The 27,622-nt window shown below is 34.0% G+C and overlaps 1 protein-coding gene and 2 pseudogenes across 2 annotated transcripts; 1 reads left to right on the top strand and 2 right to left on the bottom strand.

Moving 5' to 3' along the window:
- Positions 1-1,369: 1,369 nt before the first annotated feature.
- On the top strand, positions 1,370-9,833 carry LOC143599358 (mitochondrial-processing peptidase subunit alpha-like; annotated as a pseudogene). Its single transcript, XR_013147283.1, has 13 exons — positions 1,370-1,404; positions 3,531-3,770; positions 3,861-4,156; positions 5,033-5,200; positions 5,462-5,628; positions 5,733-5,813; positions 6,046-6,112; positions 6,268-6,365; positions 6,449-6,521; positions 6,608-6,678; positions 8,266-8,315; positions 8,593-8,705; positions 9,514-9,833. The product of XR_013147283.1 is annotated as a mitochondrial-processing peptidase subunit alpha-like (transcript).
- Positions 9,834-17,207: 7,374 nt separating this feature from the next.
- Positions 17,208-17,912, bottom strand: LOC143599353 (secreted RxLR effector protein 161 pseudogene; annotated as a pseudogene).
- A 2,717-nt stretch (positions 17,913-20,629) lies between these two features.
- LOC143599352 (uncharacterized) lies at positions 20,630-21,043 on the bottom strand. The gene has a single exon (XM_077077328.1). It carries the CDS (start codon positions 21,041-21,043, stop codon positions 20,630-20,632), a length of 414 nt encoding a protein of 137 aa, XP_076933443.1.
- Between the last annotated feature and the right edge of the window lie 6,579 nt (positions 21,044-27,622).

The raw sequence follows: 27,622 nt of genomic DNA, 5'->3' as shown, positions 1-27,622 counted from the left end.
TAAATACTATTGAAATATTTAAAAGTATTAAAATTTTATATAAAAACAATAGCCTTGTTAAGATAGCCAACCTTAGTACGTGAAACTCAAGTTCAAACTCGTTTATTAAATAAACTTATTTTTAAACTCAGGCTAAGACTATCTTATGTTTATGTTTTCCACCCTAAGGCCTGATGAGACATGTGAAAATCGGGTTTTATTCCAAACCAGTTCGAGTTCAAAACAAAATCGGTTTGGTCAACCCATGGTCATAACCGGTTTGGGCCAAACCGTTCAGGTTACAAATCGGTTTTGAAAGACGAAACTCCAAACCAGTCAAACCGATTACAAACCGGATTTTTTACTACCGGTTTGGGTTATAAACCAGTTTCAAAGAACGGGAATAGAGGTGCACCCCCAAACTGGTTAACCGGTTTCTACTAGGAAAAAACCAACGGTTAGTAACCGTTATACATTTTGACCCAGGGATTGGTTAATAGCCGGTTAACTGAAACCGATTTTACGTTTTTCATTTTTTTTATTTAAAACACTTCCCCCTGTTACTTACAGTAAGTAGCCGACCGAATTAATCGGTCTAACCGGTTAAAAGGTTTGCACATGTGGGTCGGATTAGTTTTTTTACACCTAGATGAACTGACACACACACACACAAGTAGCAACTTAGTTGTATTTTGGGCTTTATAAGTTGTACCCACCTTTTGTTTTTTTTTTCTTTTTTTTATCTTTAATATTTTGACTTTTAACTCAAAACTTTTACATATTTTACAATTTAACCTCAACATATTTTACTTTCAACTTTATTTCTCAATACCTTTTATTTTTCACGAATTTAAATTTTACGTTTTGATACAAATTTTGGGAGTTACACGTCACATTGCGCGTGTGTGGTTCAACATTCCTAAACATATTTCCCCCCGTTAAACGGCCCCATCGCAACGCATGGGTTAGAGATCGACTTAGTTATTGCTTTTTGCCTTTTACATTTAACTTGCATGGTTCAATGTTTTTGGCTACTTTTCGTTCGGTTTTATATTGTCATTTTTTGTTCTTTTTATACGAGTTTTTTTTGGTGTTAGTGGTCGCTGACGTGGTGTGGCATGGGCGCTACTTAGTATGGTTTTTCGCGCATAACACTAGTTCTTTAACAAATAACAAGTATAAAAAACGGTTTAAAAATGTTGCAGTTAGCCCATTTAAAGGCCCATGATAAGATAGAAGCCCCAGCCCGTGAGCCCAGATCTAACTCTTTGTAAGTTGCATCCCTAATATTATTATTACTTCGTCGCACATTCACCCCCAATTTGCTCTGGCAGCTATAAATCAACACAAATTTTTTCTCCGGTTTGGTATCGATCTATTGCCATCATGTATCGTGCAACAGCTCCCAGAATCAGAACCCTAAAGGTGACTTATTATTATTATTAGTTTGATTGAATTAATTTAACCTGATTTAGATCAATTATTTCACCGGTTAATTCATTAATTAATTATAATTACATGTTTTGCACCTTTTTATGCATCGTGTTATTAGCTGCCTGCTAATTAGGGTTTCTAGATCTGTATTCCAATCGTGATTTGATTCGTGTGTGAATAATTATAAAATGTTTGATTGATTATGCACATGAGGAATTTTATATGTTAAATATGTACAAAAAAACAAAATGAGTCGTTTTACAGAGCTTATTGTAATGATATATTGATATATGAATTATGATGTGATGCTCGCATTTAAGGGTGCAAATGAGCCGAGCCGAGCCGAGCCCGAGCTCAACTATGCTCGAGCTTGGCTCGTTTAACTTACACAGAGCTCGAGCTCGGATCGTTTCAAGCTCTATTTCCAAAGCTCGAGCTTGGCTCGTAGTAGATTCTCAAGCTTGAGCTCGGCTCGTTTACTATTTATCAATTATTTTTTTATATAATTATAATTATTTTTATATATTTTTTTCTGTTATAATTTTATGCATAAAAAAATATATATTATTTAGTTACTTTTATTTATTTTTTCATAACATTATATATAGCAATTAATTATTATTTAATATATATTTTAAAAAATTATATAAATGACATGCTTGTTTAGGATCGCGAGCCGGCTCGAGCTCGGTAAGTGAAGCTCGGGCTTGGGCTCGATTATTAAACGAGCTTACTTTTAGGCTCAAGCTCAGGCTCAGGCTCAGGCTCAGGCTCGACTCGATCGAGCTTTTTAACGAGCCGATCTTGAGTAGCTCGCGAGCCGCTCGGCTTGTTTGCACCCCTACTCGCATTTATCGGTTTCTGGACCAGTATCATATATTGGCACTTTTACTAGTGGGGTCATTATAACAAATTTTGTGATCGGATGGTGATAGGAGGCGGTCGATAAGGATGATGTCATCAAAGATGCGATGCAACTCGTGTATGTATATATGTAAACATGGTCAAATGTGTTATTAATGTGATATCCAAGTTTTGTAAGACATACCTGGTATACAAGTTTTCTGCAGTTTTCTTATCATACCATAGTCCTCCTTGTAATAACTTGATGAATTAAGTGTTGTTTGATAGTTCCGTACCCGATTAGCTACTTATTTAAGTAAGTGCTAGTCAGATATGGAATTATTCGACAACTCTTAATTTGTAAATTTCTTACATGGTAGACTAAAGTATGATGGCGAAAATGCATGAAACTTTTGTATCGAGATTGTTTTACTGTACTTGGATATTGCATAATGAATATACCTTACAATGTTTATGTATATGTACATTGGGGTACATGGTATATTTGATGACATCAGCCCTATTGGTCTACTCGTGGACCATTCTTGGTCAGCGTTCTTTTAAGAAGTTTGTTATAATGGACCCAATGGTGAAACTGGATACTACTTGTAACTTAATTGCTACCAAAGCTGAGCTTTGCTTTGGTTAGTCTTGTCGTTTCGATTTGTGATATTGGTTCTGATACCAATAACTCGGAGCCTTTTTGGGGGCGTTTACGTCTTCAGTAGGAGTATACAAGATATAACTCATCAAACTTACATCATATGGTTCCTTGAGTGTGGGGAAGATATAATGTATAGTTTACTGTCTATTGGAGGCGGATTTTGGTTAGTTGCTTGTAGTTGGTTAATCAAGGTTCATTTTTTTTAGTTTACTGCGCAATCGAGAACTGTTTACATGTATACATCTTAATGGATAAAAAACACCTAATAAGTTAAATGTAAATCTGTTGTGGAGGTTTGAATTGTTCACCTGTAAGATGCAAGAATTATGAACTTCATATAGAAAGATAAGATATTTTATGGAATTATGTAAATTTGTGATAATATATTATGAAGTTGGTCAATAACCTACAATGAGTAGCTTAGCTTAGTTTTCTTTTTTACCCTTGTCTCAATTACAACTACCAGACTACCAGAGCTTCTACGTGATTGTTGTCATGAGCATTATCATGCACACTTTCCTTGTTTTGTATGTATTGCAGTATGTTTTTATTGCTACATTAAAGTGAAGTACAAATAATAATTGTTTGCTTACATTGGTATATGCATTAGGGCTATGCTAGCAAATGGATGCTGACTAGGTTTGCAAGTTCAACTGCTGTTGCCGCCAAGTCATCATCAGGGGGTGTGCTCAGCTGGTTCACAAGAGGAAGAGCTTCCACCTTACCTCCGTTGGACTTTCCTCTTAAGGATATTGAGCTCCCACCTTCTTTACCTGATAACATTGAACCCGGAAAGACAAAGATAACAACCCTTTCAAACGGACTAAAAATCGCATCAGAAACTTCATCAGTAAGCCAGTGTTTTAGCATTTATAATTTGGTTATTGTGGATAAATATCTGGTGTTGATTGATCATAGTTGTTTTTACTCTTTCTTGTAGAACCCTGCTGCCTCGATTGGGTTGTATATTAATAGCGGCTCAATCTATGAAACACCGGCCTCATTTGGTGTTTCACACCTTCTAGAACGCATGGCTTTTAAAAGCACACTTAATCGAAGCCACTTGCGCCTTGTGCGGGAAGTGGAGGCAATTGGTGGCAATGTGACGGCCTCTGCTTCTAGAGAGCAAATGGGTTACACTTATGATGCCCTCAAAACTTATGTTCCTCAAATGGTGGAGCTACTTGTTGACGCTGTAAGAAATCAAGTTTCTTGGATTGGGAGGTTAAAGAACAGGTGCTCTCTTTTTTTATTTTTAGTTCTATATTATTGTGTTTACTTCTGCATTTTTGATGGGGTAATGTATGTGAAGGCCACCCAAGTGTTCAACTTTTTGTTATATTGAAACTACCTTGTAAGCTAGCTAATTATTTATCTTGTTTCATCTATACTAAATTTTGGCAAAAATTTATTAAAGTATGGTAAAAATGCTAAAACACATTGTTTTTTTACATTGAATTGTTGCTTGTTGATAGCAAGAATAGAATTCTTGTCTTCTAAAAGTATTAAGGGCATGTTTATTGTTGTTTAAAGTAGTTTCAACTTTCAATCCACGGGTGCTTTTTGCTTTCTTGTACTGAAGCCACACATATTGAGACTAGTCAACTACTTTATAAGCCAATTAAATTTCTATTATGTTTTATATTTACCAAATTCAGCTAAAAACATACCAGAATATTGTTGAATGATAAAAAGGTTAATTATATCAAAAGCCAAGTAACCAACAAACTATTACAATTTTGGTGTTTTTGTTTGGCAAAAGAGTTGACATATTGATTTGAATCGTAATTGATAGAATTACAACATATTGCAATTTCCAACTTGAAAAGGAAGCTTTTAAAACCTTGAGAACTTTTGAATTTGAGGCCTTTTAAATTTCTACCATTAAATCTATAACAGCATCTTGAAACAGTTTGGAGGTTTCACTGTTTGAGTTTTTCTTGGCATTGGCTTCACTCCTTAATTTTTTTGACTTATTAAATAAGCTTAAGTAGTGGAATATAGCCAATCTTTATATAGGTTTGAATTTGATTAAGAAACAGAGGCCTTGCTGTTAGAGGCTGAGATTGGTTAAATCCTTTTATGATTTAAAACATTACAAATTTTTGACAGATTGAGAAAGTGAAGGCTGAGATTGGTGAATATGCCAACAATCCCGGGGCCTTGCTGTTAGAGGCAGTTCATTCAGTTGGATATTCTGGTCCACTTGCAAATCCCCTTCTTGCATCTGAAGGCGTAATTGGCAGAATTAACAGTACAGTTTTGGAAGATTTTGTAGCTGTAAGTAGTGTTACCTTTTATCCTATTTAATATTTATGGTGTATCTAAAATCATATAAGCACTTTCAGGTGTTTGGATAAAGAAAAGTGCTTATGTTTATCCACTTATTACTATGGTGAAATAAGTCGTTTTTAATAAGCAGTTTAGATTGCTTATTTTAATTCATGATTCTTGGTGTATTCAAAATCACAGCTTTACCCTCAAGGTGAATTAAGCTGATTATCTGACTGTTTCTGAAAAAATCTTGTTTGAAAATTTCAGGCAAACTATACTGCTCCTCGAATGGTACTTGCTGCATCAGGAGTCGAACACGAAGAACTGTTGAAATATGCCGAACTTCTTCTTTCTGATTTGCCAGGTGCGCTCAGGTTGAGGAACCAAGATCATTGTATGTTGGAGGTGATCACCGTGTTATGGCCGATACAGGGGTACGTCTAAAATTTAACTTAAAACATCAATCTTTTTTGTTCTTTCCATTTTTTATCTAATATTTGTGTGTTCTATCCTCTTATTGCATTCTTTCTTTTATCAGAGAACTAGTTTTGCTCTTGCATTTGAACTTCCTGGTGGCTGGCTTAAGGAGAAAGAAGCCATGGCCTTGTCAGTTCTTCAGGTACTTTTTTTTAACTTAGTGATATCTTTTGTTAGTTTATTGGAAACTGGTACTGCAAAATTATTTATTACTTTTAGCAATAATTGTTCATTTGTGATAGTAAACATAATTTCTGTCATCATATTCATATACATAAATAGGTCAAAATTACCAAATACCACCTCTAACTTTATGGAATGTTCTGTTAACTTACGAGTATATAGGATTAATATTTTATTATATTTATTTGCAGATGTTGATGGTAGGAGGTGGATCTTTCTCAGCTGGTGGGCCCGGAAAAGGGATGTACTCTCGGCTTTGTAAGTTACTTGACACACTTAGTTTCTTGATGCTACAATCTTCAAATCCAACTATTTGCATGTGCATAAAATGTTGTTAACACACACTGCTTAAACTTTTAGTGCTTTAACTTTGCTTGCACATTCTAAATTATTTTGTTTATGATCATGGGCAGATCTTAGAGTCTTGAACAAGTACCCTGAGATTCAGTCGTTTTCAGCATTCAGCTCGATCTATAACCACACTGCGATATTTGGAATCCAAGCTACCACAGTAAAACATCTTAATTTTCCATTATTCAATGTCTGTCATAATTAAAATCCTTTTAGATGCTAATATTTATCAATATATTTCAGAGCTCTGATTTTGTATCGAGAGCCATTGATGTAGCAGCAAAGGAACTCATTGCAGTTGCCACTAGTGGTGAAGGTAAGCTTGTTAGGCTATACTTTTAACTATTACACCTTTTGATTCTTATTATTATAGCATTTAATTAACCAACATGCACCCTTCAGTTAACCAGGTACAGCTGGACCGTGCGAAGAAGACAACCAAGTCCGCTGTTCTGATGAACCTTGAATCAAGAGTATGTAAATTTTAGCACATGTGTGACTAGTGCTTAGGCATGATTTGATAGACCTAAGGTAGAGGACGACCGAAATTGACTTGGGATGAGAGGATTAGGCATGATTTGATAGACCTAAACCTCTCCGAGGACATGGTTGAGGATAGGAATTCGTGGAGAAGTAGAATTAAAGTTAAGGATTTTTAGAGAGAATTGAATACCTTAGGGCTTAGACTTAACTTATTTAGGTCACATACCATAATGGTATTTCCCTTACATATTTTATTATTATTATTATTATTAGCTTTTATATTGCGGTTAAACTGTGACCTTATTATTAATATTATTATAATTAGTAGTAGTTTTTTTTATATAACTGTTAAACTTTGATTTCCTTTTTTTGCTTCATACACATGTTCTTAGAGCCGAGGGTCTCTCTGGAAGCCACCTCTTTATTCCTTTGGATAGAGGTACGGTGTGCCTACATCCCACCCTCCCCAGACCCTACCTATAGCTCTGCTGTCGATGGGATTTTACTGGGTATGATTGATTGATTGATTGATTGTGACTAGTCAACTGGCTTATTAAAATGCCGACTCATATTTAGGGTATGTTTGGCAAGAGGCTTTTAGGAGCTTTTAGGGGCTTCAAGCTTCAAGCTTTTAAGAAAAAGCTCCTACCTAACAAAAAGCCTTGTTTGGTTCAATGGGCTTGAAGCTTTTATATTATGAGAAAAAGCTCTTTTTCTAAACGCTACTACTACTAGCGTTTGAGAAAAAGCTATAAGCTTTTACAATTGAATTTACAATTTTGGTACTTGAACTTTAATCAACTTTTGTTAATTTATATAATAGTTACGTATTTTACCCTTATTCAAAACTAACTACCTCCGTGACTCTTTAAAAGTCCATAACTTTTTCACACGTCAATATTTTTTTAAACACATTACATCATAAAAAAGAGCATTTTATTCTCTTTAATTTGAGTATGATATTGATATACTTCTTTACCGGTTATGATTGGCAACAAGTTGAGTCAGACGAGCTCGGGTCATGTGTAAGACCAAATTAGGGTCGGAACGAGTCGATAAAAAAGGGTTAATATAGTTCGGTTCGCGTTGGTACGGTTTTGGGTCGAAAGGGGCTAGGTCATAACATGTTGCAGATTAAAACGGTGTCGAGTCGGAAAGGGTTTCAAATCAAAAGAGGTTGGTTTAAAAAACTATCTATTTGAAATTACTGTATATTTTAGCTTTGTTTCTTGATTTTCGCCACGATTACACGCTTGCTGCCTTTGCATGAAGTACACGTCTGCATTCGGGTTATGCGTGCACTAATATCAAGTGAATCACGTACCGACACTGATTATGCGGTTGATCTCAGGTTGCGCGCGCACTCCGCCGCACCACGCTGGCACCCAATTAGTTTTATTAATAGCTTCCGCTACTCTGCCAAAATACCTAAATATATCTAAAAAGCTCCAGCTACTCTGTAAAACACCTAAATATATCTAAAAAGCTACAGCTACCAGCTACCTGCTATCAGCTACCAGCTTCCAGTTAATTTTGCCACACATACCCTTAATGCTCTTGTTGTTGATCTTATGCAGATGGTTGCTTCAGAAGATATTGGTAGACAAATTTTGACATACGGAGAAAGGTATAGCTTTATTAATATCCATCTGTGTAATAATATCAAAATGGGCGGGTAAAGTAACGAGTCATTACTGGTTTGGGCCAACACATTTGTTGATGGCAATAACAGATATATTTTTTTAATAAAGCATCTTTGCAGTTTTTGACTGTTTTTCTTTTAGCTTCTTTTATTTCATTTAAGATAAAATGTAACCCGATTGGACCTGTTGCCATGTCATCTTTTATTTCTACAGTTTCATAATCTGTAGCCTAATTATGTAATTAATTTATTCTGTGACTAGGAAACCCGTGGAACATTTTCTGAAAGCTATTGATGCAGTAACAGCTGCTGACATCACTTCCATTGCGAAAAAACTTCTTTCTTCCCCTCTCACCATGGCTTCACACGGAGACGGTAAGTTTCACTAATTTAATTAAAGTTGAAATGTTCCTCGTGCTTAAATTTATCGTTCAAGTCTCTAGTGTGTTTTTTTTAAGTGGTTTAATTCTTAAACTCTACTTGTTTAACTAAAATCAATCCAATTGTTTCAATCTTCAAACAAGACAAATAGAGGAGAATTGGACAAAGCCGCGTAAGAAAACTTTAGGGATCTAGTTGGTAAATTGTGGAACGAGTAGGCTTGTAAACGAACTGAATGAAACGAACCTGACATGTTCTTGTTCGTCTGTAAGAAAATGAGTGTGTCCGTGTTCTTTTGTTAATAGTATACACGAATAGTTCAAAAACGTAAATGAACAAACATAACTGAAAATAGATGAACGAACATGACCCATCGAGCTCCAGTTACAAGTAAATGTGAACATTTGTCGGGCCTAAAAACAATTATAAAACTAGTCTACATTGTAGCAGGGCTAAAAAATTAAATGAATATAAACGTGCGAACCTAAATGAACGTAAACGAACGAGCATAAACCATAAATGGGCGTAAATGAATGAACATAAACGAATTCTTACAAACATAAATGAATGAACGGGACATGTGTTTATGTTCGTTTGTTGAACTAAATGAGAAAAAAGTTTTGTTCATGTTAGTTTATTGAACATAAACGAACTTTCCGTCGAACGATCCATGAACAATTCATTGAACGCTTGGTTCGTTTACAGGCCTAGGAACGTTCGTTGGTTAAAATTCATAATAAACTGGTGTCTATTTAACCAAAATTTCACTTCTGACTTTCTACTTAATTATGCGTGTTTTCAGTTTTAAGCGTTCCAACTTATGATTCGGTGAGCCGCAAATTTCAGTAGTGGCGGGATTGCTTCACAGTGCCAAATTTTGGTACTATTTCTTTTTCGCTTCATGTATCTTTCGAGGTGTTTTACAGTTGATAACCATGGATAATAAAGGATTTGCTTTTTGGCCTTTCAAAACAATCATGTAAGGCGATCCCTCGGTACCCATAGATTCTAATAAGACTTGATGTGTACTTGTATTTCTTTAAGTTGTCGAGTGGGGCCAGCCAATGGATTTCACACCATTTTTGAAATATATTTATTTAAAAGATAAAAATGGGTCGGGTTTCAGCTGTTTTGTTGGAATGTTATGCGAGCCAGATGGCATATTATTTCGCTTGTTCCATCTGTTTATCGAGTTGATTTGGGAAGTAGCAAGATGGATATAATTATGTGAATGACATGTTATTCGCTCTATTCGATGCTATACTACGCTTGGTATTTAAGTTTGGTAAAACCTAAGCAAGCTCAATAAACGAGTTTAATTGTGTTAAAATTGTTAATGCATATGAATGGAACAATTAAATAATTAGTAAGTAAATAACACGCTGAGCTTGAGTCTGAAAAACTACTTACGATGGAAACTTGGTATTGTTAATAGAGCTTTGGCTCGGTTTGGGATTGTTAGTAGAGCTTTGGGCTCAGCATTTACGCACATACGTTTTGGTTTGAGTTTAAGGTTTTGGCTCGTTGAAACATTAACAATATCTGGTGGGTTGACATGAAACATTTAGAGCTAACGCAAATCTATCGCAACAAACAGCATCTTCAATAGATGGTTTGTGAAGTGTTTGAAATCTGTGTTGAGTTGTTTGAAAATAAAAACACCTCCATCATTATAGATGTTCTAACTAATCAAGCCATGTAATTAATAAAAGGTATAAAGTATTGGTTTTAATGACGGTATAATTCGGTTATTGATACATACATATATAACTACAACTAAGACGATGCTTGGGATTGAGTTTGAAAACAACTTATTGGTTTAGTGGTTTTTCCAAAAAGAAATAAGTTAAAAAAGTGTTCGACAATCAAAAAAATCTTTTTTGTTTTAGTTTTTTGAAAAGGTTAAAAAGTTGTTTTCTAAAAGCCACAAATCCTGTCTTTTCAAAATAACTTTTTGTAAAAGTCAATTAGTCAATAAGTTTTTTTAAACTCAATCTCAAACATACTCTCTCAATTTTATATGATAAGATTCAAATATTTGTTTTCATACTCATCAGTAGTAAATAAATAGATGTAATAACTACCATCAAATGATGACGATTGTATAAAATTGTACCCTTAAGGATAGCATTAATTAAAGGTATGGATATCAAATCCCTGAATTAAAATATAGAGACAAGTAGTATATGATTATAGCACAATAGTTTAATGTTTGTTCTTTTGTGGCAAGACTTTTAGATGTTGCTTAATAATGAAGACAAGGCATGCTGCCTGCCTGCCTCCCTCTATTAGTTTTATAAGCAAATCATCCTTCAATTCAGAATCACAAGTCACATGCAGCAATGAAAGAGATGCCATAATAATAATAAAAATATTATTATTATTATTATTATTATTATTATTATTATTATTATTATTAAGTTTGATTTAGGGTGTTTGGGATTGCGTATTTTAAGCAACTTATAACTTCTTAATTTTTGAAAAAATTAAAAGGTGTTTGATATGGTGTATTATTGTAAGGGGATAAGTTTATAAGTTACAAAGTTGTAACTTATTAACTTATGAGAAAAGTTAGAAGGAGGTAAAATATGGAACCCAAACACCCTGTTAATGTAATTACTAGAAAATCGAGTAATAACAATTCATTGATGAGCATGACCCGTTCGACGAAGAATCTTGCTAAGAGTGAGAAACAATGGGTAACAAAAAATTAAAATACCGTCGTAATCACAGTATGATTTCAAAGCTATAACGTAAAGAGAAAAATCTTTTATGCATTAATTTGATTGATGTTGTAATTTGTAAGGTTTGTTTTTAACTTTTGTTCATTTCAACAATATATCATCAAAGATATTATTTGATTTAACAAAAGTAGGAAAATATCAAGGATTTGTAATATTAACTGGGATGAGACCGGTTAGATGTTAATGTGAAATCGTGTTGATTAGAAAAATTGGGGTCCTTTTTATTAGAAAATTTGTTGTTTTCGATGTTGTGGCTGTCATCAATGCGTATGTGTTATTATAGATCACAAGCCCTATCGTCAAACAATCTCAAAATCCAAATTACACAATATAATTTGTTACATTTTAGAATTTAAAAGGTTAAAGGAATTGCTTTATTCCACATCCTCTTGAGTCACTCCTGATTACGTGGAATTGTTTTTGCTCTTTTGTTTAATATTCAATATTGATTCTTCTTTCTTACAAAAATACACAACTTTTTCTATACAGAAAATAACATAAGAAAGAAACAGCAGGATCAGATAATTTATAAACTATTGTAATTAATCATAACTTTTATAATTAAGTTATTAAAAACAATAGTAGGATGCCACTCTCATATCTAACAGAATAATATTGGCTTATTACATATATGGCAAAGAATGATCCAAGGACAAAACATAAATTTCATTATTGTGGGACATCATGTTGGCTTGCTTATCTCACATTCAAGAAATTGACAGGGGTCAACCAAGAACTTTGAAGCAATCCATTGTTTAGATAAAAGAAGACACCCAATCAAAGCGCTTGTTTGCATGTTCTTGAATGATTGTTTTGCCATTTTGTACATAGTTAGGGTTTAAACTTTAAACAAGTGGAGGCAGCTATTTAAATATAGATTTGTTAGAAGTTGGAATAGAACTTTGTATAAGTTGAAGTTGATCTTATAAATGTGTTTGTGTTCCAACTTTATTAATTACCTATGATTCCTATAAAACATCTAAGAAATGTATATTATATGATATTATTATATAATATAATTAGTAAGCTTGGTGCCGCTAAATGCCAATTGGATCATTTGGCGGCACCGTATTAGTTGTTGCCATTTTGTTTTTTCTTTCTTTTTTTTATTCCGGTACCGTAACAAACATAACGGAAACCGATCGAATTCGCGTAGACTCATAGCCTCAACGCTCGAAGATTTACCAATGTCAAGTTCACCAACCAAAGCTACCTTATTGGCCCATCTTAATTTATTTTATTTTTTTCCCATTTTTTTAGCTCCAGTACCATAACAAAAGTAACCGAACTCGTGTCGAGTTACCACCTCAATGCCTGGGATCGAAAACGCTTGGGTTTTACCACCGCCCGGTTTACCAACCAAATAAACGTCGAATGCTTTATTTGTTTATATGTTAATATTTTATATGTTACTTAAACGAATTTATTTTTTGGGTTTTAACGCTCAGGTTTTACCAGTGGTGTCTATACCGTAACGAATGGAGCCGATAATGTCCAAATTCGCACAGGCTCACCGCCTCAACCTTCGGAACCAACAACGTTTGGGTTGATCACCGTCTATGTTTTACGTTGCGCGGGACAAAACTCTAGTTATATAATAAAGTTATAAAGGGTAGTTAAAGTTAAACTTGCTACTTTAACCTTCATATCCAAAGGTGTTACATTGCACAAACCGCAGGTTTATATGAACAATCTACCTAATTAACGCTTATATGATTAATAACTTTATGTGCATTTCTAACTTTCGTCAACTGGGCCGGCCCGGTCTATATATATATATATAGAATCAGGATCATGTGAGAACTTTTTGAGAATTGAGAACTATGAGAACTATTTTGGACCACAAAAAAAACCAAAAATTAAAAAAAATCATAAAACAAAAAAAAACACAAAAATAAAAAAAGTAAAAAAACCAAAGTTCTTATTTATCATCTCGGTTTCTAAAAAAAACGTAAAAAAAAAAAATTCTCAGTTTAGCTAAATTATACATATACATATATATATAATATGTACATATATGTACACACATGTTTTTTTTCCTATACACATATGTATAATTTAAGGTAAATGATAATGTACATATGTGTACATTACATAACTAGAGATTAAATGAAAGTATACATATGTGTATAGGTATAATACGAATTAAAAAGAAAAAAAAATCGGTTTTTTTATTATACATATATGTATAATATGTACACACATGTTTTTTCCTATACACATATGTATAATTTAAGGTAAATGATAATATACATATGTGTATATTACGTAACTAGAGATTAAATGAAAGTATATATATGTGTATAGGTATAATACGAATACGAATTAAAAAGAAAAAAAATTTCGGTTTTTTTTAATGAAATCAGAATGAAATATAAGAATTTTGGTTTTTTTACTTTTTTAAAATTTTTGGTTTTGTTTGTTTTATAATTTTTTTAATATTTTTTTAGAAGGTTTTTTTAGTGGTCCAAAATGATTCTCAAAGTTCTCAATTTGCCAATGGTTCTCTTAGGATCCTTACCCTATATATATAGGGTTAGGTTAGAATAAAAACTCACTTGAGTTGTGAAAACTCTAGAAACTCATTCTCAACTACATGTTTTTAATTAAAGATTAAATCTTGTGGTCCACAATTAAAGTTAATAAAAAATGTAAAAGTTTATTTACATTTACTCTCTCCTGAAAACATATAAAAAATTACTAAAAAATGTAAAAAAAAATAGCAAAACATTTTTTTTATGTTTTCGATGTTTTGTATTAAATGTAACAACATATATTACATGTAACAAAAAAAACGATGTTACATAGGGTTTTCACGGGTTTTCTCAACTCAAGAGGGTTTTCAAACTATACTTCTATATATATATATATATATATATATATATATATATATATATATAAAAGAGTTTTAATAAGAATAAAGAGTTTCCTAGGATGGTAAGAACCAATAAATTTGTGACATTTGGCATTAAAACATATGGTAAAAAGAATAATTATGTGTATATGTGTGAACCCTCGGGTGGGCAAAAGTAAAAGTGCACTAATTTTGACGTTATTTTACTAATCTCGTGAAAATAACGTTAAAAGTGGCGGAAGGTTAATCAGGCATCATGTGGTGGCGTTGATAGCCGAAAGACAAGGGCACATGCACCAATCAGCCGGTGTCCCTGATGATTGAGTGCTATGTGCCTTATGTCCAAGGCTTGATGCAAAACTACTATCGAGCCGGGGGTCTCACCGGAAGCAGCCTCTCTATCCCTATGGGATAGAGGTAAGGCTGTCTACATCTTACCCTCCTCAGACCCTACCATAGCATTGCTATTGGTGGGATATACTGAGTACGATGATGATGATGATGATGTAAAAAGAATAATTATAGGAAACTATGTCGGTTATAATGGTGAAAGAGTAATTCTAGAAAACTATGTCGGTTTTTGGTAATTTTAAATCTCAACCATTGATTAACATTATCCAATGGTTATGATTTATTCCTAGTCTTCCTAGAAAACAATCACTTTTTATTTTAACCCACCCTTATATATATATATATACTCTTTATATATTTTAATACACACACTTTAAAAACTAATATTTTAGACCCATTTTGAAAAATTAATTCCAATTTGAGTCTTTGATTTAATTAAGCCCACTGAATGATTAAATTAAACCCGATTTTTTACATGTCCCACCTCCTGGATTTTATTTATTTATTTTTTATTCTTGGGGATGACCCTATTCACCAACACGAAGTTTGTCATAAAAATAAAAAATTATCAGTAGTTATGTTTAATTATTGGCATAATATATCATATATAGTTTACGAAACAGTAAATCACTACAAATCATATGTAAATATGGGATTTAAATCACTACTTTAAATCCCTCGTGATTGTATTCTCCAGTAGCATCTTGTGGGTATGCCATGTTTTAATAAAAGTTGTCGTTTGAAAAAAACCTATTAATTAGTAAAGCTAGGAACCATGGTATCCTTAGTAAAAGATTGCACCAGACATACTAACGACATATATATACCAAACTTTAATTAGTGAGTACATGTATAATATATCTAAAAGTTGACTTCAATAAGTCAACATAAAGTATGATTATTTCATCCCTACCGATGGTCTCTTTTAGATAATATTGGTGCATATTATTCAAGTATTCTTCAGTAATACGATGTACTCATTATAATACATATACATAAATTAAGTAAACCAAAAGAGAAACAATATAATTGATTCATATTAGACCCTACGCAAAAATTTAATATCAAGTTGTGTTTTTAGAAGGAAAAAAAAACCATACACGATTAGCTATTAACAGATATAACCATATACATATACACAGTATATTGTAGCACATTATTTTCAAACGACTAGTTTTGCTGTATATCCAAAAATGGTTGGTGACACAGCTTATTGCCCGTTTGTCTTCTTTATCGTCATAAGCAATACTTTTGAATGAAACATATTTAAACCTCTCTAGTACACGATGATTTTACTTGGAAATCAAGTAACCTTGTCCTCCATGGCAAAAGCATCATCGATCATCTATGCTACTAAAAGAACACATGTATTTAACTAGTATTTAGACCCGCCCGTTGCGGCGGGTTAAACCATAAAAACACGTCGACATAACCACCACCACGACACCGGCTATGCACTCCGACTCGTTTAAGTAAGCTTTTACCTCAATTTTGTCACCCAATCATATTGGCACATTATGATTTTGTGCTTTTGTTGGCAGCCATTTTGAACATTTTCCTTTTAAGTCAAATCATATGGTATAGTTGTTGAATCAATTTCAACATATGATATCAATTCTACAAGTCTCAAATTAATCTATCATAAATAATGGGTTGTAAAACTTACTTGATGGAGACGATTGATTCCTTTGAGTGTTTGATGAAGATGATGCCATAATGGTGATCTTGCTTAAGAGTCTAATTGCCCTTCAATTAGGATAGATTGAATTATGGTGTTAGAGAATTTTGTCAGAGTGTATATCGTATGAATGAATGAACGTACGTTGTATCTGACAGTTAATTAGGGCAACGACTCAACAATCCTTTTAACCACCATATTTACATATTAACCCCTTAAAGTATTAACTCCCATCAAATTAGATACCTTTATTATCGGGCTACACACATTTAGTCCATATAAATGTAAAATAGTCAAAAGCCATATAATATTTCTAACATTCTCCCACTTGGCTGCTGGACCATTTTTACGAAACATTTATATATGCGTGTACTATATATACATGTAAAATAATACTAATTGGCCAAGTTATAAAATTAGGTAATTTCATTAAACCTTCTTATGATAACATCAAAACAAACCGATACAGTCAGTTGCATTATCATTAATGCAAAGACCCCTATCAATTATGATAATGATATCATCTTCAAATTTATAGGTTAGGTGGTAAAGAATACGCTTGTCTAAAATAAACATTTGTATAAAATAAACATTATAGTGCACATATATTAAGAAATATAGACAAACTTTACATTTGAGGAAAATAAGAAGATGGTATCCTAAACGTGTTTATATTGTTTACATGACATTCATAAAAGGTCTCGCCTAAAGCCCATATTAAGTTCATGATCATTGAATATTTTAGGCGGTAGACAAAATATTGTGCTAACATAGGCCTATAAGAATGTATTGTGGATAGTAAGTGGATCCGCTAACATTTCATGTGTGCTAACATATTCAATAATAACACGTTGGTCTTCCACTCGCTCTCACACAAACAAGTACTTTGTGTCGAGATATAATCCAGCACCACTTGAGCTATTATTGTTTGAAAAACTCACGGCTGCACTATTATCACAATACATTCTTATAGGCCTCTGTATGGAAGTAACAATTTTGAGTCCCTCAATAAGATTTCTTAGAATCATTGCTTGGCACGTGGCATTATAACACGCAACATATTCCGCCATCATTGTCGATGTAGTGGTTAATTGTTGTTTATGACTCTTCCATGAAATGGGCCCACCTGATAGCATAAAAATGTATCCCGAAGTAGACTTTTTGTCATCCTTACACTTCGCAAAATCAGAGTCGGTATAGCCTATGAGTTCAAGATCATCTGATCTTCTATAAGTTAACTTATACTCTTTTGTCCCTTGTAAATATCGCAACACCTTTTTAGTAGCTTTCCAGTGATCTAGGCCAAGATTTGTTTGATACCTGCCTAGCATGCCAGTTATGTATGCGATATCGGGACGAGTACAAACTTGAGTATACATTAAGCTTCCTACAACAGAAACATATGGTAGAAGTCTCATTTGTTCGAGTTCTGCCTCTGATTTAAGGCACTGATAAGACCCAAAACTATCACCCTTAACTACAGGCGCTACAGTGGGAGTGCAATGTTCCATATTAAATCTTTTAAGTATCCGCTCAATGTATGTCTTTTGAGAAAGTCCCAATGTCCAGTGCATCGATTTAGATGGATTTCTATGCCAATCACATAAGAGGCTTCACCGAGATTTTCATGTCAAAATTAGCAGATAATAATCTTTTGGATTCATGCAACATGTCAAAGTTATTACTTGCTAGTAAAATGTCATCAACATACAACACAAGTACGATGAATCTACTCCCACTCATCTTAATATAAACACACTGATCTACTTGGTTTTTAATGAAATGATGTCTTTTCATTACTTCATCAAATTTGATGTACCATTGTCGAGATGCTTGTTTTAACCCATAAATTGACTTATTTAATTTGCATACCAAGTGTTCTTTGCCTTTAGGCTCAAAACCTTCAGGTTGTTTCATAAACACATCTTCATGCAAATCTCCATTTAAGAATGCAGTTTTAACATCTATTTGATGTAATTCTAAGTCAAAATGTGCTACCAAGGCCATAACTATTCTTAGAGAGTCCTTTCTTGACACAGGAGAAAAAGTCTCCTGATAGTCAATTCCCTCTCTTTGAGTATATCCTTTTGCAACCAAACGTGCTTTATAACGTTCAATGTTTCCATTAGGGTCTAATATAGACCCACTTACAACCTACAGGCTTAGCACCTTTTGGCAATTCAGTAAGTTCCCAAACATTATTTATTTTCATTGAGTTCAACTCATCTTCCATGGCACTCAACCATTTAGCTGATTGGTCGCAATTCATGGCTTCTTTGAAAGTAGTTGGATCATTTATTTTACCCAACTCAAAGTCAGTCTCATGAAGGTAAGTCACAAAGTCATCATAAACTATGGGTCGCCTAGGCCGAGAAGACCTTCTTAATGCCGGTTCTTGAGTCTCTTGTTCATTTACCTCTTGAGATGTTAATGGATTTGATGTAGATGGATTCTTAGTGTTAGTAACATTATTATTATGAGAAACCGACAAATCATTAGGTGGTTCGAGTGGCTGACTAATGGGCACCGGTATGTCATTGAATGGTGCCTCTTCAGTTTCTACTTGAAGATTTATTTTCCTACCATCGTTACTCCCACTCAAGTTTGTAAACTCAAGAAATTCAACATGTCTAGTCTCAACAATTCTGGTAGAATGAGAAGGACAATAAAATCGGTATCCTTTCGAACGTTCGGGATATCCAATAAAAGAGCAACTAACAGTTTTCATATCTAACTTATTGGAATGTGGATTATACAGTTTAGCTTCAGCCGGACATCCCCACACCTTAAAATAATTTAAGTTAGGTTTCCTTCCCGTCCAAAGTTCAAATGGAGTCTTGGGGACAGACTTAGAAGGAACCCGATTAAGTATGTGGACAGCTGTTTTTAATGCTTCGGTCCAAAGAAATAAAGGGAGATCACAATTAGCCAACACACTACGTACCATATCCATAAGAGTACGATTACGCCTTTCAGCTACACCATTTTGTTGAACAGTCCCGGGCATGGTATAGTGATATATTATACCGTGATTCTTACAAATTCATAAAAAGGCCCTGGGCTTTGTCCAACATTGGTGTGTCGGCCGTAGTATTCCCCACCCCTATCTGATCTCATAACCTTTATTTTCCGGTCTAGTTGATTCTCAACTTCAGCCTTAAAGGTTTTAAAAGTTTCTAAACTTTCAGATTTTTCATGGATTAAATACAAGTACATATAGCGCGAATAGTCATCAATAAAAGTAATAAACGACTTATGCCCTCCAATACCCGTAAGAAAAGGACCACATATGTCGGTATGGATATAATCAAGTAATCCTATGCTTCTAGTTGAACCTTTCTTATTTTTCTTGGTCATTTTTCCTTTAATACATTTAACACATTTTTCTTCAAAATCGGAAAAGTCTAGTTTTGGTAGTACTTCATTTTTCACGAGTCGATTCATTCTTTCTCGTGAAATATGGCCTAATCTTTGGTACCATAATTTAGATGAAGTCTCTGTAATTCTTTTCCTCTTTTTACATACGAAGTTTTCTTCTACATTATAAGACAATAGGGATTCCGAAAAATTATGATCTAAACGTAATTTATAGAGATCACCATCTTTTAATAGACCATAACCAACATTGCGGGAATTGAAACTGATAATACATTTACCATTTCCTAATGTAAATACATATCCGTCACGATCTAGTTTAGGAACAGAAATTAAGTTTCTAATAATAGTTGGTACATATAAAGTTTCAGGTAAATTTAAAATGAAGCCTCCTTCCAGAACTAAAGAAAGAGTCCCCACGCCTTCCACTTCAGTAACCAAGCCATTTCCCACTTTAACGGTCCATTGGTTTCTTCCCAGCTTCCTTATTGTACAGAATCCCTGTAAAGAATTAGAAATGCGTACAGTGGAACCAGAGTCAAACCACTATGTATTACAGGGAACATTAATATTAAATGATTCATGAATCATAAGATTTAGGGCAATACCTTTTTTCACTAGCCATTCCATAAACTTTGGACAATCCCTTTGATAATGTCCTTTCTTGTGACAGAAACGACATTTAAGAGTGCCTTTAGCTATGCTAGTACTTGCTCCAGGGGTAGAGAACTTTTTGGGTTTTGACTTATTTCCCATTTCACCCTTGCCTTTGAATGTGCTCTTTTTCTTCTTGAAGTCAAAAGTGGTTAGGTGAGTAACATCATATTTTTCTAGCTTTAAGCGTTCTTCTTCTTGAACGCACATGGCAATCAATTCGCTCATCTTCCATTTCTCCTTTTGAGTATTATAGTTGATCTTAAAAAAGATCAGACTGAGAAGGGAGAGATGTCATAATGAAGTGAACTAAGAAACCTTCACTGATTTCCATGTCTAGAGTTTTCAATTGGTTAGTCATGTCATTCATCATCATGATATGCTCACGCACACCACTAGTCCCGTTATACTTGGTAGTTAACATTATAAGAATTAAGATACCAACATTAGTTTTTGAGGTACCTTTGAATTGATCATCAACCAAGTCTAAGTAGTCCTTAGCATTTTCCGAATCAGGGATAGCTCCTCTAATGGTAGGAGAGATTGAATTCTTTATAACCATAAGAGACATTCTGTTTGAACGCTCCCACCAATCATGAATTTTCTTGTCTTCTGCCGTCGAATTATCGGCAGGAGGTGGAGGAGCATCATGCCTTAAAGAATAATCAAGGTCCATAAATCCCAAGGCCAACTTAACTTGTTCTATCCAAGTACCAAAGTTATTTCCGTTCAAAGGTTCTATTTTGTGCATATAACTGGAACCTGATCGTAAAGTAGATGCTGATGTATGAAAAGAATAAATATTATGCTCAGTTATGACTATACGAAACATAATTAGGATACAAAATAAAATATATCAGATATAAAAAATGACCTATTACTAACACCAATAATAGGTAAAATACACATCATGTTCAACTATTAACGTCTCGTTGTTCAGTTAATAATTCAACTTAAAATGCTATATTAAATTATTTTTTAAACATATTTGTTTTAAAATACCGTTGGGTAAGATGAAACAAATATGTTTATTTCCATCACTTAAATTGTTAAACCAATTCATATTGGGTTCATAGAATGACAATTTAAACAATGTATATTCAGTGGCTTAATATTAGTGCTTATATTGACTTGAGTAATCTCCTGTTTTGATTACTCAAATCAATTAAAGTGCATGTCATAGTAAATAGAAACAATATATAAGAATAAAATTAATCAACATGAATCATAATACAGTAGGCATGTATAATGATTTCGTTTCTATATTCCTTTTATGAATACAGAAAGAAATCACATGAATTTAAATCATGTACTTAATAATTCATGACAATATTTCGTTAATTTGTATTCCATTACTCATTAAATAATTTTAATGTACATTGGAAAACAAAAGGATTTGCAAATTTTTGAAAGTATAATCACAATACATGTAACAGATTTGCGTTGAATTTCTTGTATCATTTATGTATTGCAAAACATTAAATACTCAATACTTATTTATGACTAATTGCCAACCCATATAATTCAGCAACAAATTTTAATGTCCATCAATATAATTCAAGTGGGCATAAGTTTCTAGAAACATATATATGCAATTTTCCTTTTTTTTTCTTTTAAGCGGTATTAATTTCAACATAAAGTGGTAATTTGTTTACAGTCAATTCTTATTTGTTTCTGGAAACATAAGTGGGCATTAATTCAATGCAATTCAATTCTTATTTTGTTTACAGTCAATTTTTTTTAAAGAATCTCAAAAGTATGGGTAGTTAGTTATTTATTTTGTTTGCATAAAACAAAACCACCGAACCGATTTGTTTATTTCCAGAAACCAAAATCATCTTTAACGTCGTATGATATAATACCCAAATCAAAAATTGATTTCCAAAAACTATTCGTATGATTGAGTAATTTAATTTGAAAATTAACACATGGCTCTGATGCCACATGTTGAATCAATTTCAACATATGATATCAATTCTACAAGTCCCAAATTAATCTGTCATAAATAATGGGTTGTAAAACTTACTTGATGGAGACGATTGATTCCTTTGAGTGTTTGATGAAGATGATGCCATAATGATGATCTTGATTAAGAGTCTAATTACCCTTCAATTAGGATGGATTGAATTATGGTGTTAGAGAATTTTGTACATTATTATACAAGTTATTTAGTGTTTGGACATGTGGAAACCATCTATGAACTTGTTGTAAGATGGAAACCGAACCAAACCGATTCTTGCTCGCTTAAGACACACAAGTGTGTTTTTTTTAGCCATCAAGACTTGTATATTTCTTTAAAAATAGTTACAAATTGATTTTTAAATATTTTCTTAAGTACTTGGAAATGTTGGATCCAACTTGATCTCATAACAAAGTTTGGACCGACAAAACCGAGCACTCGCTTAACGTGCGTTGTTAGTTCTAAAACAATGGAACTACATACTTGGTTAAGTCTTACTAAATTTTATTGAGTTATCTCATAACATTCAATATTTTGGAAAGTTGACTTTGGGTTTGACCAATTATCAAGACCCGAACCGACAACCAGAACACTCGATAAAAAAAAACCCGTTTTAGTATCTTTATTCCAAAGGGATTTGCATTCTTGCATTTTACCCACCTTATTACTAAACATAGGTTGAGTAAATATTAAGGTTAGATACTTTAACCCGGTTTCGAGCAAACTTACATTTTTAAAGGGTTATTATTATAAATTCTTAAATAGTCACATTTTAAACCTTGAACTTTAATTATTTACATTTCTCAACATTTATTTTGTTTAAAGACCTTTAAGACAACCTTTCTAAATTCAAGACTTCTTTTCTTTTTAGGCATTGTGCGTTAAACTCGTCGTTCCGACAAATCTCCAAATTATCATCTTTCAAGTTTACTACTTGAAGGTGAGTACTTCATACCCCATTTTCCATCTTTTATTTTGGGGGTGACATTTCATACTTATTCAACAAAATGCTTTATATTTGAATCTTAAACCACAAATGTAGTTGTATACTTTACCTAAATAATTGCTCGATTTGGTGTTCTATGCTTATATGCCTATGTGTTTATCGCTTTTGGTTGGTGGAACTATAAAATCCTAGACTATTTGGCATCCCCTTATAGCAAGGTGTCGTTAACGTAATGCAATTAACGATAACTATAAAATCCTAGACTATTTCGCATCCCCTTATAGCTAGGTGTCGCTAATGTGTTTAGCGATATCTATTTATCCAAATTACCACTTTTATTTATCGTTTCGTATGCAAGTTTTGTGGCTATCTTTATTATATACTAATATGATTAAACTTATGAATTGCTCACCGACCTTTGTGTTGACAAACTTTATTTTATGAAATGTTGCAGGTTTGCATCTTGGTTGATTTATGATTGTGAAGAAAACGACATCAAAGACCTTAGGATATTAGTAAAAATGAACAATATCAATTTGCCATATTTTGTGATATCTTGTTCATGGTTATTTTATGGATAATTATTATGTGACATTTTCGATGTTGTGAAATGAAATGAGTTTATTAAATACTGTCACTTTAATTAGTGTCATGTGCTTATGGACAATCGTTACACTTCGGCATGTTCCGCCGCCTTTGGTCGGGGTGTGACAATATTCCAACTAAAAATTACAAGTTATTGAACACAACACTTAAAGCCAAAAGATTATGCTATTACTAATCATAAGTGCAGGAAATTAGAAAGGCAACACCCGGGTTTCTTCTTGAAAAGCGAAGATCCCTCCATCCGAATACTGCCAGATGTTCAAAAGTCAAGATAACATGGGCTTCGTCTTGAAAAGTCAAGATCCCTCCACCCATGTATCCTAATATCCTAAGCATACTATTGTTCAAGACAGAAAAAAGAAAATTGTTCAATAACCATTACAACCCCATATCCAAACTAACACACAAAAGATTGAGCTCAAGCCTTTTCTTTTCCGCTATCATCGCCCAATTGCACCTCATCACCAACCGTCTTCGCCACTCCCTTGGTCGCCTCATCCACTGCCTCCTTCGCAATCTTCACCACGCCACTAGGACCAGCATTCCCCGTATCCTCACCAATGAGCTCAGCCAAAACCTTCTCCCAAGCAGCCACATCCCAGGCATTTTTGGCCTCCCTGGCCATCTTAAGCCGAGACTGGAAGATGGAAATAGCCACAGACCTCTTCGCACCCTCAGTAACCTCTTGGATCTCTGCCAGACGATCCGCTTCTTGGTGGACGAGTTCCTTCTTGGTCATCGAGAGTTCCTGCTTCAACTCCTTAATTTCCTTGATCTGCTTGTCAAGATGATTGGTTTTGACAGCTGCAATCTTCAGCATCTCGGCTATGCGAGTGTTGGAATCAAGAAGCTCATGATGAAGATCATTAAAGCAGGAGGATAGCTGTTCCAAACCCTGTCCAAAACGAACTTTCCTCAGCATATATTATTTCGAAAATATGAGGATACTCGCAAGAGGTATACCTTGTTAAACTCTAGATTGCAGGTCGGAGAAGAATAAGATGCTTCTTGGGTTTTCCTCTTTTTGGATCCCTTGGCGCGACTACTCTCAGGTTTTGGTAAGGAGGCAGGGGCAACTTATTTTTTCTTGGTACTACGAGTAGAGACCATGCTATCAATGTCATCCAAAGCAAAGGCTGAAGCAAATTTACCTACAAGTGTACAGGTCAGTAAGTATCTCTGATCCTTAAAATATTTATACTAACATTTCAATGTCCCTTACCAGACATAACGGAGCTCACTGACGGAGATGATTGTTGGAGACCAGACTGAAAAAGAAACGTTCTTTCTTCCTTGCCTATGAGATAGAAAGAATTTAGCTTGTTCTCAGTTTCTTTGCCAGGAGGAGCGATTTCGAAGAACTTCAAGGCTGTGACAAGATAAGATAAGAATATGCCAGTCACAAGAATAACAACATACAGTTTCAAGACAACGTATCCTACTTTTAGTCACCCAAAGGTGTGGGAGGTTTTTAGGATTCGGAAGCGAGTCTCTCCTAACAAAAAAGAATTGCTTCTTCCATTGGTCGTTGTTTTGGGTGTTCTTCAAAACTAATGGGGTTCGGCCAGATCTGGTTTTGAGAAGGTATCTTGAGGATCCGTGACTACGAAGGTCATAGACGGAGGCAAGCTTAGAAAGGGTGAGATCCATAGCACGATCGGCGATTAGTCTCTCCAAGACAAACAAGGTCCTCCAAACCATCGGCATGGTTTGGATAAAACTAAGCCTAGTTCGGATAAAAAACTTCGTGGTAAGGGTTGGAAAAGGGTAAGTAAAGCCAATCTTGAATGGCAAAAACGGAAAACAAATCCAGGTCTTAGAGACAAGATCAGATAAGACAGCTGGATCGAAGGAGCGGAAAACAGTTCCCGGAGGGAAGCAGCCTCGGGATCGTAAACACGCAATATCATTATTATTGAACGTACATATCTCGTTCACAGGATTGGCAAGAAGATTTTGGGAAACAAAATCCTCAATGCCAGAATCATGAAGCTTCAGACTCATGATTGCACGAAGATAAGAAAAAGAAGGAAGAAAGAAATTACCTGAAGACGAAGATGAAGATGAGTTAAATTTTTATCATCTGGGTAGTTATAGGGATTACCTAGGGTTTGGCGAGTAGTTAAAACGGCTGACGCATGTATCAACAATCCACCTCACATGCAGAAATTTCAAATTCAAAATTCAAAAATTTTATAGCTGCGATCTATATCTACAGCTGTCAAATTTGTGGAGAATTTTTAGGGCACAGATTTTCATTATCCTCAGCAAAGGTTATGTTCAGAGCAAATTCAGGATACGGTATCCTCCAAGGTAACAGGTATCCTAATTACATTATATAACTAACACGATCTTTGCTACTTTCCATGTTTACCAGGTCAAAGACGGTTGTTTGATCTCCCAAAGACTCGCACTTTCAGTTTATAAAACGTAACAAGAAAGGAAACATGCTAATTGAAGGGCTAACGGCTAATTGGAATAATTCCGCAGTTTTCTTAAATATAGGCCATATTGTTAGCTTTTTATTTTTGTATAAATAGAGCTCAAAACCGGATCATAACACACACTCTAGACACACGAGCTTACTAGCACTCGCATTCTCTGTAATCACGATCAAGTTTGAGCTCCACCATTGTAATCACCTTTGTTATTAATAAACCTGTGGTAATAGTTTTCACCGCCCGGGGTTTTTTGCTTGTTATCTTAAGGATAACAGGTTTTTTCCTTGCAACAAATCCTTGTGTTCAAGCACTTTTACGTTCATTTCATATAAGCACTAAGTCCTGATTACTAATTTGGTTACGAAATCACTGTTGTTAATTTTTGACAAAAACAATTCTTATATATTGTTATTTTTTTTAACAAAATTTATAAAAAAATGTCAATCACAATATTACACATATGTAATATTATTGTATTACATATATGTAATAGTGTTATACGCAATCTATAACAATATGTTGTATTACATGTATGTAATATTGTTGCATTACACATGTCAATCAATCAATCAATCAATCATGCCCAGTAAAATCCCACCGACAGCAAAGCTATAAGTAGGGTCTGGGGAGGGTGGGATGTAGGCACACCGTACCTCTATCCAAAGGAATAAAGAGGTGGCTTCCAGAGAGACCCTCGGCTCTAAGTACATGTGTATGAAGCAAAATAAAGGAAATCAAAGTTTAACAGTTATATAAAAACTACTACTAATTATAATAATATTAATAATAAGATCACACTTTAACAGCTATATAAAAGCTAATAATAATTATAATAATAATATATGTAAGGGAAATACCATTATGGTATGTAACCTAAATAAGTTAAGTCTAAGCCCTAAGGTATTCAATTCTCTCTAAAAATCCTTAACTTTAATTCTACTTCTCCACGAATTCCCATCCTTAACCATGTCCTCGGAGAGGTTTAGGTCTATCAAATCATGCCTAATCCTCTCATCTCAAGTCAATTTCGGTCGTCCTCTACCCCTCCTCCCCTCTATAGTAATGTTTTCTAAGGATCTAACAGGATTCGTCGTCTGTCTTCTCTTTACATGTCCAAACCATCTCAATCTCCACTCTCTTATCTTGTCTGCTATGTTCGCCACCCCTAATCTCTCGCGAAACACACCGTTTCTTATTCGGTCTAGCCTTGTGTGCCCACACATCCAACGTAGCATTCTTATTTCTGCTACCTCCATCTTCCGCACTTGTGCCTTCTTGATGACCCAACAATCTGTTCCATAT

The sequence above is a fragment of the Bidens hawaiensis genome, unplaced genomic scaffold, assembly GCF_021521415.1.
Source record: "Bidens hawaiensis isolate Kalapana, Puna unplaced genomic scaffold, B.hawaiensis_p1.1 tig00052066_1, whole genome shotgun sequence".
In the NCBI taxonomy this organism is placed as follows: Eukaryota; Viridiplantae; Streptophyta; class Magnoliopsida; order Asterales; family Asteraceae; genus Bidens; species Bidens hawaiensis.
Note: the sequence above shows the minus strand (reverse complement) of the source record. Positions and strands in the feature narration are given on the sequence as shown.

Coding starts and splice junctions, on each gene's coding strand:
- LOC143599352 (XM_077077328.1), bottom strand. CDS start 21,043: ATGGACCTTGATTATTCTTTAAGGCATGATGCTCCTCCACCTCCTGCC.